At 39.5% G+C, this 13,556-nt stretch overlaps 1 protein-coding gene across 2 annotated transcripts in view; it reads right to left on the minus strand.

Annotated features, from left to right (window-relative positions):
• Positions 1 to 12,028, minus strand: part of atxn7l1 (ataxin 7-like 1) — a 31,771-nt gene extending 19,743 nt beyond the window's left edge. Inside the window, exons 1-3 of one of the 2 annotated variants that reach the window (XM_085251636.1) lie at positions 11,859 to 12,028; positions 11,320 to 11,394; positions 2,278 to 2,382 (exon numbers count right to left, since the gene is read on the minus strand). In XM_085251636.1, the coding sequence (XP_085107762.1) occupies positions 2,278 to 2,382; positions 11,320 to 11,394; positions 11,859 to 11,955 (277 nt within the window). In that variant the 5' untranslated portion in view covers positions 11,956 to 12,028. Of the gene's footprint in view, positions 1 to 2,277; positions 2,383 to 11,319; positions 11,395 to 11,858 lie in introns of those variants that run through there. The other variant, XM_085251635.1, reaches the window with a different exon arrangement.
• Between the last annotated feature and the right edge of the window lie 1,528 nt (positions 12,029 to 13,556).

Raw genomic sequence — 13,556 nt, forward strand, 5'->3', positions numbered from 1 at the left:
TAAGATTCACTCACAAGCATTAAATATTGTTTCCTTGCACATTTTTGTCTTTACAAACTCACTGGAGTGAACATGCTGCTAACACTGCCAGAGTAAGGGATTTAGCTGATATCCCACTGGGCCATTTATGCTAAGAATATACATGCTTGCTTTACTCTAAGGAGATTTAAATAAACAAATCCACTAAACAGAGCAAGCCTCTGATGTATAAAAGAAAGTATATGTTAACCTTTTAGCACACAAGACTCTGCATATTTAAATGCATTCAGTGTGCGTTCTAGCTTTAAGTTATCTCTTCAAACACATCAGAAATGAGCAGCAAACTGGGCATGTATAACTAGGAGCCACTGACCCCTGAGGCAGCCAATCCCCTCCTCGTTCTCTGTGCATGAGTGTGTGTGTGCACGTGCATGCATTTCGGTTTATGTAAGGCCTTAGTGCCGTTTTGATATACAGGTCAAGCATGAAAGTTAATCCCACGATGGATACACACAAAATCAAATACAAGGCAACTGCGATGACTAAAAAAGATACTACTACAGGGTCAAAACATTTAAAGCAGAATCCCCGGCAGGGAACAATGGCACTGTGCTTGTGAGGATGCTGCAGTGACATGATTAGGATCTACAACAATGGGAGGAAATGCATAAAATATCATAAGAATATCCTGACAGCGTGAGCTCCTAGAGGCAATCTACTCAACAGAGGTCAGGAAGAGGATTTTTCATGCCATGACACACAGCGGTTGTGTATATAAAGCTTATTTAGGTATGCAGCAAGCGACTCAACTACAGTAACTGAACTGGAAGACTTATAGGTCACTGCAAAACTAAAACTAAAAGTACATGATGAAATCCACACTGAATTCCTCAAAAACCAGAGTCTCCAACTAGTCAGTATGTGAACTGCCCTGCTGGTCTGCTTGGTGCCTGACTATTATGGTATTGTGGCCTGGAGGATCACTTTGTTTTATAGGGGAGCTCTCAGGAGATTCCCACTCTCGACTGTGTGTTGTGTTTTTGTGTGTGTGCACGAGTGTGCTTCAGACCTGTTGTCACCCGACCGTGTGTGTGTGTCAGCAAGTAGAAATGCTGCCAATGAGAGAGAGGAGGGGGCCTGCAGGGGGCAGGAGCAGGGACAAAACAACACTGGCTGCCAGGAGTCTGTGAGAGAGTGTGTGCATGTGTGTCTCACAATACCACTGACCTCTTTCTGCTGAGAACCAGAAAGTGAGAATGCGTGTGTGCATGAAACTTCACAGGCCTCTCTACTCATAGGAAGAAATAAGTGTGTTAGTGTATGTGTGTGTATATTAAGTGTGACCATGCCCCCCCCCACACACACACTTTCCGCACAAACAGAAAGCTCAGGCTAGAAGGAAGCAGCAGCTCACGGGCAGATGTGAGCGAGCTCAGTAGAGCCACAATCAAAAACAAACAAGAGGTAGTTGGACATTGTGAGGGGCCAATGAGGTCTGAACAAACAAGAATGTTTTAAAAAAAATAGACTAACAATTATTTTCAATTTGTTAGTTTCAACAGTTAATTTACTATGCAAATTCCTGTCAGTGTTCTGCTACTGGAAACTGAATTACCCGGAGGAACCTACTGGGGGATTAATAAAGTTCTATCTATCTATCTAATTTAATAAATATAACAACAACTGAGCAACTTTGTGAGCTACTCTCATTGGGCTGCAGTCTCCATAGCGACCACATGCTATGGTCGCATGCTTCCTGCCTGTGCAAGAAGCATATGCAGCTTAGCACAGTATATACGTCATGTTGCTATGATACATATGATGTATGCATCATGGTCTGGATCCAGACACTCACTTCATGTAAGATATGGAGGTATTTTTGAGCCTCATGTAGTCTTGTTTTAACAGTGGAGATGTCCATTAAATCTTTTGTGCATGTGCCTATTGTTTTAGATAAAAATGCATATACACAGTTTCTGTAAATAATTTAGTGTATCATAGCTTTGATCCATCTGCTGAGTGTTAGAGGGCAAAACTGTATGATGTCTATTTGCACAGAGGGAAAGTAGCAGGGAGGTCATGTTTGAAAGTGCCTTGCAGGGATTCACAGAATTTACTTATTGATCTAAACCGCTCTGTGTGCGTGTCCATGTATGCATACGTTTGTTTCGGGCTTCTTGTGGGACAACACCATACTTCCAAGCGTGTGCGTGCAACTTAGTCAAGTGTATGATTATGCCCTGAAGTTTTATGTCCGTGTAGTTTGCCTTAAGGGGTTTGTGTATGTGTGTGGCTTACCATAGTGTGTGAGAATGCCCTGAGGAGTGACCACCTTACTGCAGACATGGCAGACAACAAGAGAAAAATCCTCCAGTGCTGGGCACTGGCTGTAGACAAGCATCTCTGAAAGAGACAGGAAAAGTAGGTGCCACAATTATAGAATGACAGAAGCAGGCAGAGGGAACAGACTCATAGACAGCAACTGAATATGACATATTTTGGCAGAACAGGGATGTATATAAAAATAATAAACATAAAGTCAGGATTGTTACACGCAGGATATTTAGAGACACTTGAGCTGAACAATCACTTGTCATCAGCTTCATCTTAACAGAAACCTCAAACACAAACCTCCCATTGCCTGGCACATTCCAATCCAATGGAAAGAGTAGAAGTCTCATGCCTTCTACAGGTCAGTCATCATGACTATTGGCTAATAATGGGAATACCTTTACAGTTTATATTAAATAGTAAAAAAAAAAAAAAAAAAAAAAAATCACAATTTCAAAAGCCACAAGACAAAAAGGAACAAATCTTTACAATTTATTTTATTTTATTTGTTAGGAAAAAAACCCTAGTTTGATTAATTAAATGTGAAATGTTTATGTACACATTTAGTGATATTGTGTTTAATATCATCTTTAGACTTCAATACTATATGAGGCTTTAAAATATGCATCTTCGGACCAAATACTAATTATCAAATTTTTACTACCAAAACCAACAATCTACCACAGGCACATGGATAATTAGTGTCTTTTCTAATTACTACACAGACAGACCTTCAAACACACTAGCTAGAACAAAACACTGTAGGTTACACCCCACCCCCTCAGGGAAAGTTGAAGATTAAATTAAATATTGAGAATCCCTCTCCCCCATATATGTCCAATGGAAAACATCTATTATCTCTTCTGGCTAAGCTTTGAGAAGCTAATCTATCTGTACCTAAAAAAAGCTCCGCTGTCAGAAATCAGAGCTTTTTATTAGCAAGGGGCTTAAGCCAGAATCACTCAGCAGAGGTTGGATGTATGTATGTGCATGTGTGTGTTTGTGTAAGGTTGCAAAGGAAAAAATAAATAAATAAAAAAAATTATATATATATATATATACACACACACACACACACACACACACACACACACACACACCGGTATTTATTTTTTAAAAGTGGGGGTGTCTGACAGTGAGTGTCGTCAAGATCTTACATTGCTAGCAAGTTTGTTGTCATCTAGAAAAGCACAGACAGGATGTCATGCTTAATACTAGGGGTGGGTTTTGATGATTGATTTATCGATTAAAATCGATTCTCGCTTGGATAACGTGATATCGATTCATTAAAATCCTGAATCGATTTTTAAATATAAATTTATTTTGCCCAAAATGCCAGAATCTCAGGTTAGACCTCACAAAATTTCAACAACCACCAAACAGCTAAAACAGTCAATGAGAGCAGGTACACGGATTCTGCACAAAGACGTAAACACAAAGCGCGGACCCGCCGAAACATCAGAATCAGTGAGATGTCGCCTTTCTCACCCGACGGCACGGACACGAGCTGAGAGCCGACAGCTCGCTGATTCTGATGTTTCGGCGGGTCCGCTGTTTACGCCCTTTTTGCGCTGATTCTGAAGCTGCAGGTTTTATCTCTCTCCAAACAATATTGACTAAACCAGCAGCAAAAGAAGCAGCAAACTACGCTTCACATAAACATCGTCATGAATTCCCTCTTACCTTTGCTGTTTTGCTGCCACCACGATAAAAATCACACTACATGCACAGCTCTCTCTCTCGCTCTCTCTCAGTGTACTTCAAGAACAGTTTCCCGTCTAATAATCTTTTTTCTGCATTATTCGCTTGCTTGTTACGCACAACTCCGTTCTTACAGCGCTGTCGGACGCTGTTTTTTTCCTTTTACTTGCTTCCGAAAAGAAAGCCTCATGTCTGCCGTTCAATACGCTACTGAACAAGTTTAAACTTTTTAAAATTATGCAAAATTGCAAAACGCTTAGCTATGTCTGTAATAAAACCTCTGTAACGTTGCTCTGCTTCACTTCAGCAGCATCAGGTAATGTTCATATGTTCATTAATAGTTTTCTTTCGTTTTCGATCTACTACAGAATATTTTTATAAAATCGCAGGCCAGGAAAATCACCTTCATGTTTTTCTGTGTTTTATCCTCAGCTACTTTGACACAAAGGCATCTGCTGTGATGCTTACACCTTTGATAATGTGTCAGCTTTCTTTTTATAGATATAAAAATATAGAAATGTACTGATGCATGATCTGAATTATAATATTTCTGACTGTCTGAGGCAAAATTTCCCCGATTCAAATTGAATCGAATCAAATCGAATCGAATCAAATTGAATCGTGGATCGAATCGATTCTAGAAATGAGTGACGATACCCAGCCCTACTTAATACATATCAGAGTCTGTGTGTGTGTGTGTGTGCGAGAGATGTATAAAAGACAAGGTTATTTAAGGTCACGGAAGGCCATATTATACACTATATGTTATGTGCAGGTGGTGCATGTGGGTTTCATTGCTGGCTAGTGTCACATTCTTCCTCGCCCTGAATGTTGCAATTATATTATTATGTTAAACATATACATGCATTTTTGCTTAAAGAGTCTCTGATGAACTTTGTTACTACCAGATGACACGTACAGGCTATGCTAACCACAGGCCTCTAGCAGGCCTGTGCTTCCTTTAACCGGTTTGCACTTGTTTGGTTTCAGAATCGTGCCAGTCGTTTTAAGATAAGATAAGATAAAGTCCCACACGTGAGACATTTTTTGGTCACGGCAGAAAGTACAAGTTAAGAGCAGTAAAAATTAAAGAAAAAAGAAAAAAAAAACAATAGAATAGAATAAGACAAGATAGAATAAAATACTATATAAAATAGAATAAAATACTTTGTTATATTGGGAAATTGCACTTGATACTATTACACATCAGGGAGACAGGGAAAGTTATCACTGTGTAGATATGTCTGTGAAGGTTCATTGTGTAGAGTTTGTGTTTAGAACCTACTGTCGCTCACTTAAGACTATACTTTTAAGCACAGACTCGCACACAAAGGAGGAGCTTATGTTTAATTCAGCAAGACAAAACCTCAAGAGACAAATGAGCTGGGGCTAATGGTGGTTCAAACATGGAACGCACATTACAGAACTAATGGGCCAGGCTAGTCTTTGTTGGATACAGGCTATATGCTACAGTTGATAAGAAAAAATAATTCAACTCTGCAGCCTAAAAATTAGAGCTTGAAGCAGTACTCACTTTATTTTAAATGTTAGCAGCAGCAAAAATCTTTGTACACAGTGCACAAATCCCCTGGCACTATTGTATATAATCACTCCTATACCGATACCAATGCAGATGTTTGAATACCCAATACTGATAACCAATATATTTTTTTATTTATTCTTATTGTTATTTATACCCTGCTTTAGCTCTCCAACACACAATGCTTGAACATTTATCCCACAGATAATTAATGCAAATTACATCTAGGACACATATATTACTGACTAATGCGAAACCTTTGTGACCTTTCCAGTTTGGCTTATCTATTTGTGGTTAAGTCAGTTCGCAAATGATGTGGTGTCTTTATTTCTGAGGTGAAACGCCAGTAAATGTGAAAAAAGTTACACGGGGCCCAGACTCATGTTGCTCAGTAATACACAGCAAAACAAAAGCATGGCTATTGCTATTAGGTCTGAGACTGAAAAATACTATGCTCAGAAATGAACTCCCCAGAACATGTCAGCCAAGCCTCATTTAAAAACTTGTTTGACGCTAATAAAAACAATTTAGTTCCATTACCGAAGCCCAAAAAAACTAAAAAGATTTTTAGAGTCACTTTTGGCTTGAGTATGACTTTTCATTCTGTCATTTGTGGTGCAGAACACGTCACTCTGGTGACTGACGGTGCCTCTGTGCATTTGCATAAAAGGTCATTACTCAATAGGTTAACATACAACATACTGAGGCTGTCATTAAGTGATTACTTCAGAGTAATCACTTAATGCTTGAAATGCTTAATAGTCACTGGGAAGCATATTTGGTGATAAAGCAGAATGAAAGCTAGGATATTGTACTATTAAGCAAATAAAACTGACCATAAATTCCAAGCAATGTCTATTCAATCTGATGAGCACTGCAATGGAAAACAGCTCCACATCTTTTGCTCAACAGTTGCAGTAAAGTAGTCGGCAGATGCTTTGAACAAGCCCATCTGGAAGAGGAGAATATTTCCCACACACAAATCGAACCATTGCTCTTGGATTTAGGCCACAATTCAAACTCTCTTCTTCTAATGTTTGACAAACAAAGAACTCCATTTCATTCACCAACAAATAAATTATACTGTTTGCTTTTTCAAAGAATTGCTTGATTGATACCACAGTATGTTAACAGGCCAGCGGTTCTGTGTGGAAAAGCAACCTTTAAATAATGTGAGTGCTGTCAACACATTGATACGAGGTAAAAATGTAATATAAGCAACTGAAGTGAACCGTTTTTTGTTTACAAGTTGATCAGCACAGTTCGTGTCTTTCCTGTGATCGTTTTCGGAGGAAATGAGCACACGCTCTCATTATTAGGAAACTTTTGCCAAGACAACGTAAAACTATGACTCGATTTTTGTTTTCTGGCATTTCGCAAATTCCAATGTATAGAGCAACATCAAAAAACAGAGCACTTTAAAAAAAGAAAACAACAACAAAAAGGAAGTAATTCCCTCTGCAACTGCCAAGTCAAATGCAAACTAAGTGCATATTTCTTCAGTCTGAATTATGTCTGTGTGAGTGTGTGCCAACTGCCACAGTCTGCCAAATGACTGACAGGCCAAAAAAGCAGACTCCAAAAACATCACTCAGTAGTGAATGAGTATGTTTCGCGCAACTTAAGTGATCCATCATTAGTCAGTGATCAGTAAAGCTAATCAGTTTACTATTGCAAAATGAGTGTATGGAAAGAATCCTACACAATATTCATTTAAAAAAATCAAAAACAAAACAAAAGTGGTTACTAAGGAAGGGTTGGTTGACTAACAAAGTATTAAGGCAACTGTAACAAGCAGCAACTCTGCTCTGTGGATAAATCAATTAACTTATCTCTGGATCGCGTTTCCATTTTGCACCATTACCATTCCAGAGGCGGCAATGTGCGAGATTGACAAATTCAGCTTAAGTTGTTCTGTGAACAGCCTCACCAGATAATTATTGCTCCGGCACCAAAAGCTCTGATAGTATAAACAAACTGACTAGCGTTGGCAGGCAGCTAATGTTGCAGAACTTAGTCTGCACACACGCACACCCGTACAGCCAAATTCACCTCTTTTAAAAATGTCCCAGATACAAAGTTCAACATGCTGGTTAAACATTTGATTGGTGCCAACAATAAAACTGTAAAGACATAATGTCACGAAAAGTGTTTACAAATGAGCTGTGGAAAGGTTAAGTAGTAGTTTTAAACATTTTATGATTGCAACGCTACTGAAAGCCACTTCTACCTAACGGTACAGTTTAATTCAGACCATTCCTTTCGAAATTATGTGAACATTAAAAAAGTCTGGTTTAATGTAAGAGTAGGGTTGATGGTTTTACTAGAAAATCAATGTTGCCAGAGTGTATTTACAATTTACCATCCAGACTAAAACTTTAACATTTTCTAATAAAGAACAGAGGAATCAAAGTTTTTCACTTGTTTCTTTTGTGCTTACAGACTTTCATTTTGATGATGCTTCTAATCCATGGTGTTTTTTAAAGGTTATATCTCAATCTCAAGGTTAATTTTTATAGTTAATCAATGATTTATTTTCACAGTTTTCCTCTGAAATTATTAAAACCTTTATTTCTGGTTAAATATAGACTTTTTAATATTTTTGTCTTTATAAATAACATTTGCAAGCATATTTGAGCATACATCGTGTCTGTGCAATCCGGGTATGACAGGATAATAGTCCAAGGAGCTATCATTCAGTTTTCCAAAACTTTTACCACTCAACTAGCTTATACCCTACTTCTATGGCCTTATCAAACCATTTCGCACAAACTAACAACTTCCTGTCTCGGTTTCACAGCCAGTGCTCTTTTAAGGTAAATAAAGGTTCCCTTAAAGGGAATATGTAGTTTCCAGGCACCTCTTTAGTGTGCCTGGCACCAAGTAACCATTTCCTTCAACCATCTGCACTTGGGCTGAGACCTGCTGGCATCCCCAGTTCAGATGAAGCCATAAAACTGGCAGCTAAGTATCGAAGTCTCTTACTATAATACACAAAATCTCTCTGTCTGGTTTTTGTCTGCAAGACACATATCCAAGAATTGATCAACCCAGCTTTTTAATACAAGTACATCCCAGGCCTGAAACTTCTCATCTATATTAGACAATATGGCATCATCACGATCCTAAAATGACCTATTTGTAGTGTTTATGCACTTATAAGACCTTGTAATACTATCATAACAGTAACATCTAATTCAGCAAATATTGATTATTTTTTATTGTTAGCTTTACAGTATCAGTATTACTATACATCATTAGGCATGACAGCTTCTGAAGTAAAAGTTACAATAAAAGTTACATAAATAAAAACAAATGAATTTATGGTAAAAGGGATTCTAAGGCATGAGAGTCAGTCTAGCCCACAAAAATTAAAAATAAATAAATAAATAAAGTAAATTAAAAAAGAGACCTTTTTAACCAATATTTCATTGCTTTTTTCTCAGGCTCATGTTATTGACATTTATTACTAAAAATTAAACAATGGAAATATAAAGCCATAATGAAAAAGGACAAGCAGACCAAATAACGCAGTAGTGTGGGTATGTACTAGTTTATTTCTTTAGTCTCACTGCTTGGTAGGTTTTGTTTGCTTCACAAGTGACCCCTTCGCCCATTTATTAACCTCTTTGCAGGTGTTTAGAAACTGAGTGACTGGACTGAGTTTCTCTTGTACAAAAAGTTTTTTGTTTCCGTTTTATGAACTAAATTCAGAAATTCCTGCACGGCTGTCAGAAACTCCAGCGGCACACTTCGACATGACTCATGGCACACCACTGACCCTTGCAACAGCACATCTGGAAACAACTGTTCTTAAACTGTGACTTACCAAACTTAACTTAAAAGTTTCAAACATCAGAGGAAGCGCCACAGACAATGCACAGTATTTTATCATAGCTTATACAATATCATAAGTCACCCTGTAGGTGAGAATGCTGCAAACAGTGTTCCCATTCCAGGTAGGTTTGGTGAGGGACAATTGTTAAAGCATGCTTACAGAGATGCTAAATCATAATACAGTGTAATCAATCATTTTTATAGCAATGAATACAGTCAAAGAACACCTACATTCACTAAATTGTCACCCAAAGCATTGCCATAATAATGTCATGTTTTAGGCGAATCCCATTTCGAATAAAGTGAGTAGTAAACTGCTATTTCAAGATGAAGGACAGCAGAGGCTGCTGGACTAATAAAACTAAGCTGATTTTGGTTGGCATTAACTCCACTGCACACAGGGAGTGAAAGAGAGACAAAAGAGACAACCATAATGACCTCCACCACACATCAGTCACTGCCAAACTGGCCTCCGTATTTAGAAGTGTGCACACATGCAGATGAAGTCAAGTGGGTTAACACATAATATATGAATCAATGATGAATCACTTAGTAGTTGATGCAAATTCACAAATAAAACATTAAAGCAATGTTTCCCTGTGTTTGTGAGGCTCGTGAGACTTGTGAGGCTCGTGAGCGTGTGTCTGCATATCACTCTCAGCAGCACTCAGTGTCATGTTGCCAACAGACCAGCAATTCTGGAAACACCGCTCTAGTCTGGCTCTGAGAGAGGGGAAGAGGAGGCATGTGAGAGTGTGTTTGATAGAGTGTGTGTTTGATAGAGTGTGTGTGTGTGTGTGTGTGTGTGTGTGTGTGTGTGTGTGTGTGGGAGGGGGCTTTTGGTATTTGACCAGTGAGACTGAGAAGAGTTTCCCCGGCTCTGCATGTGCGTCAGTGTGCTCCTACGAGGGCTACAGCACGCTTAACCTCTCAGGGATGACTCAACTGTGTTAGTGTGCAGCGCGTGCTCCCATGGGTATTTATACATGGTGAGGTGTGAAGGAAGCCCTTTGGCTCTGTCCCTAAGGAGGGTAGCAGGGAGGCACATACTGCCTGCTCAGGGGCACGCTCTTCACATGCACAAAACCGACGGCTGCACACAAGCTAAGCCAATCTAACAGATTATGAGTCACTGATTGAAACCATCACCCTCCAACACATAGATACAAATGCAACAAATAATAGCCCATCACATTCAAGCATAGTTGTTTGCTGTTGATGGTTTAGGCAGTGTAAATATGTGACACAGGAAGCAAAAAATATTGATCCTATAATTTGCTATAGCTTTGCCAAGACTCTATAGATCACTTAGCAGTTTTTCAATTATATACCTTCCATAATGTTTCAATTAAAAGCTCTACAAAGACATCATCAATGCAGTCTCTTCTTTTGCCTTGTTTGGGGTAAGAATATCTGATGATGGAAGATCCAGAACAACATAGTAGATTCCATTTAATTCCCTACTTTAAGGATTTCACAATTTTAGTCTATTTCAAAGTTAGAAATCGAACAAATGTGTTTATGGCTTCTCAAATCTGCAGATTTAAGCCTTTTCTTGTATTATATGCAAGTAAACAAGACTCCCCTTGCTTCTAAACTATATGTCAGTTTCAGTTAAATATCTAAATATATCTTCTTGGTCTCTAATAAATTTGTGTCGGTATTTTTTCATAATTCGAACCTTTTATTTTGAAGCGATTAATCGATCAAAGTAGAGAAAAAAATCATTTTCAGTCCCAGATTACTGTAAAACACACCTGCAATCAGAAAAACACACACACGACCTGTAAATATAAAGTACAGCAGCAGCCATGCAAGATAAATAAGATTTCTGAGAGAAGTGGTCAAAGATGGCACCATTAATGCTCCACAGCATGTGCAACAAAACAATAACAAACAACCACCGTATCTAGTAGTCTAACTTCCCTTACCTTCTCTGCGGAGCTTCACGGCTTCACCAAGGCAGTAAAGCTCTTTCTCGCTGTTATCCAAGGACGGGTCTGCGTCTGAACAAACAAAACAAGCACTTAGAAACACGCAGGGGCTTTCAGGAAACTTTGGGGGGCCCATGCGTGGAGCCCTACTGCCGCTCCTCCTGCTCCGGGGCTGGCTACCACCAGAGGATAGCATTAGCTTGCTAGCGCCTACGCTGGCTTCCTAAATCAAGTGGAGCTGTCAAAGCTAACAAACTTACAGCTGGACAGTTGGGGGATAGCATTACTGCACGCGACAACGACACAAACTCCGAGCGGTAACCGATAGCTTTGCTCGCGCGCATTTGTGCACGACTGTTAAAGCAACACATCAATATTGCATTTCGTAGTAATATTATGACAGTTACTTTGCTGCGCTCTGACAGACACCCTGCATGGTGGAGGAGCTTACTCAACTCAATCACAGACAGTTGGACCACGCACTTCCCGACAGTTTGTCCGCAAAAATAACAACGCTACCCGTCGTGCGAACTTACAGTCAACAAAACGTAATTTAGCCGCACTGACGAAGGAAGACCAAGGCTCGCAAAGGAATGTATCCGGACTTGGTATTTGGCGATCCAGTGTCGCCATTGCTCTTCCTTCTTGTTGCTTTGCTGAGAGCCGTTTTTTTCTGCCTCTCCTTCGCACGCAGCAGGCGAAAAACGAAAGAACGAGATATGCTGACGTCGTTCTCGTCAGGCTTCGGCGTTGTCCGGCAACTATCGGCGGGGGCGGTTGAGGGGCTGAAAGACAGGTACAGTATGGTTATTCACGAGTTCAAAAGTTCAGCGTTGTTCAGGTAAAGCCAAAAACCCATCATCACCATTTCCATAATTTAAAGATTACACTAGGCTTCATTATAAATAAATAAATGCCTTTTTTTAAAAAGTATTTATGCAATAGCATGTTTTAGTAATATTTGCCCTTCAAAAAGCTAAGAAAAACTATCTTCATGGGGGGAAAATATTAGAAATTACCTCGATGTATTCAGCCAATACTGCTAAATTTAAAAATCTATATTTTTAAAGTCCACCTGTCTCTCTACAGTGTTGTGAAAAGTACTCATTATGTCTGAGGTTGTCACGTTTACATGTTTCAGACAATCAAACTAAGTTAATATCAGACAATTTTTGAATATTGATATCATTTATTACAGCAGAAAAGCTATATACACAATTATTATTCAACAATTAGAAATAGACTGGGCAAAAATGACATCATGGGAGAGTTCCAAGGAGAAAACAACTGCTGAGCAAGAAGAACACAAAAAACTCTTGATAATCCCCAAGACAGCATTTCATAAAAATAACATCTCACCAAAAGGCAAAAATGGTGTTGGCAGTGTGATGGAAGTTTTTGGAGTCAAAAGTCGATTAAAATGCAGATATAAATGCTTTTCTGTGACCTTAAACAAGCTGTCCAAGTCTCATTGGCAGTTATCACAAATACTTGACTGGAGTACTTGCTGCCATGGGTGGCACAACCAGTTATTAGGTTTATGGGCCAATTACGTTTTCACTCAGGGCCTAGTAGGTTTGGATTAAAAGCTGCAAACTAAAATTAAATTAAAAGCTGAATTTTACTCAGGTTATCTTTGTCTAATAGGTAACCTGGGGGCGATCGTGGCTCAAGAGTTGGGAGGTCGCCTTGTAATCGGAAGGTTGCCGGTTCGAGCCCCCGGCTTGGACAGTCTCGGTCGTTGTGTCCTTGGGCAAGACACTTCACCCGTTGCCTACTGGTGGTGGTCAGAGGGCCCGGTGGCGCCAGTGTCCGGCAGCCTCGCCTTTGTCAGTGCGCCCCAGGGTGGCTGTGGCTACAATGTAGCTTGCCATCACCAGTGTGTGAATGTGTGTGTGAATGGGTGGATGACTGGATATGTAAAGCGCTTTGGGGTCCTTAGGGACTAGTAAAGCGCTATATAAATACAGGCCATTTACCATTTACCATAATATTACGATGATGTCTGGGGAAAGATCCTTGGTCTTAGTTTATTGGAGGGACAGCTCAGGTTGAGTTGAAATGGTTTGGAGATGTCAAGAGGAGGGGTGGTGGATATATTCATATATTCAGCCAAGGATGTTGAATATGGAGCTGAAAGGCAGATGGAAAAGAGGAAGACCTCAGAAAAGATTCATGCGAGAAGAGGATGCTAGGGATAGGGCCAGATGGAGGAAGATGATCTGCTGCTATGG

The sequence above is a fragment of the Mchenga conophoros genome, linkage group LG17 (genome assembly GCF_057382185.1).
Source record: "Mchenga conophoros isolate Kocher_MC1m ecotype Shallow Benthic linkage group LG17, M_conophoros_male_GT1.1, whole genome shotgun sequence".
NCBI classification, from domain to species: Eukaryota; Metazoa; Chordata; class Actinopteri; order Cichliformes; family Cichlidae; genus Mchenga; species Mchenga conophoros.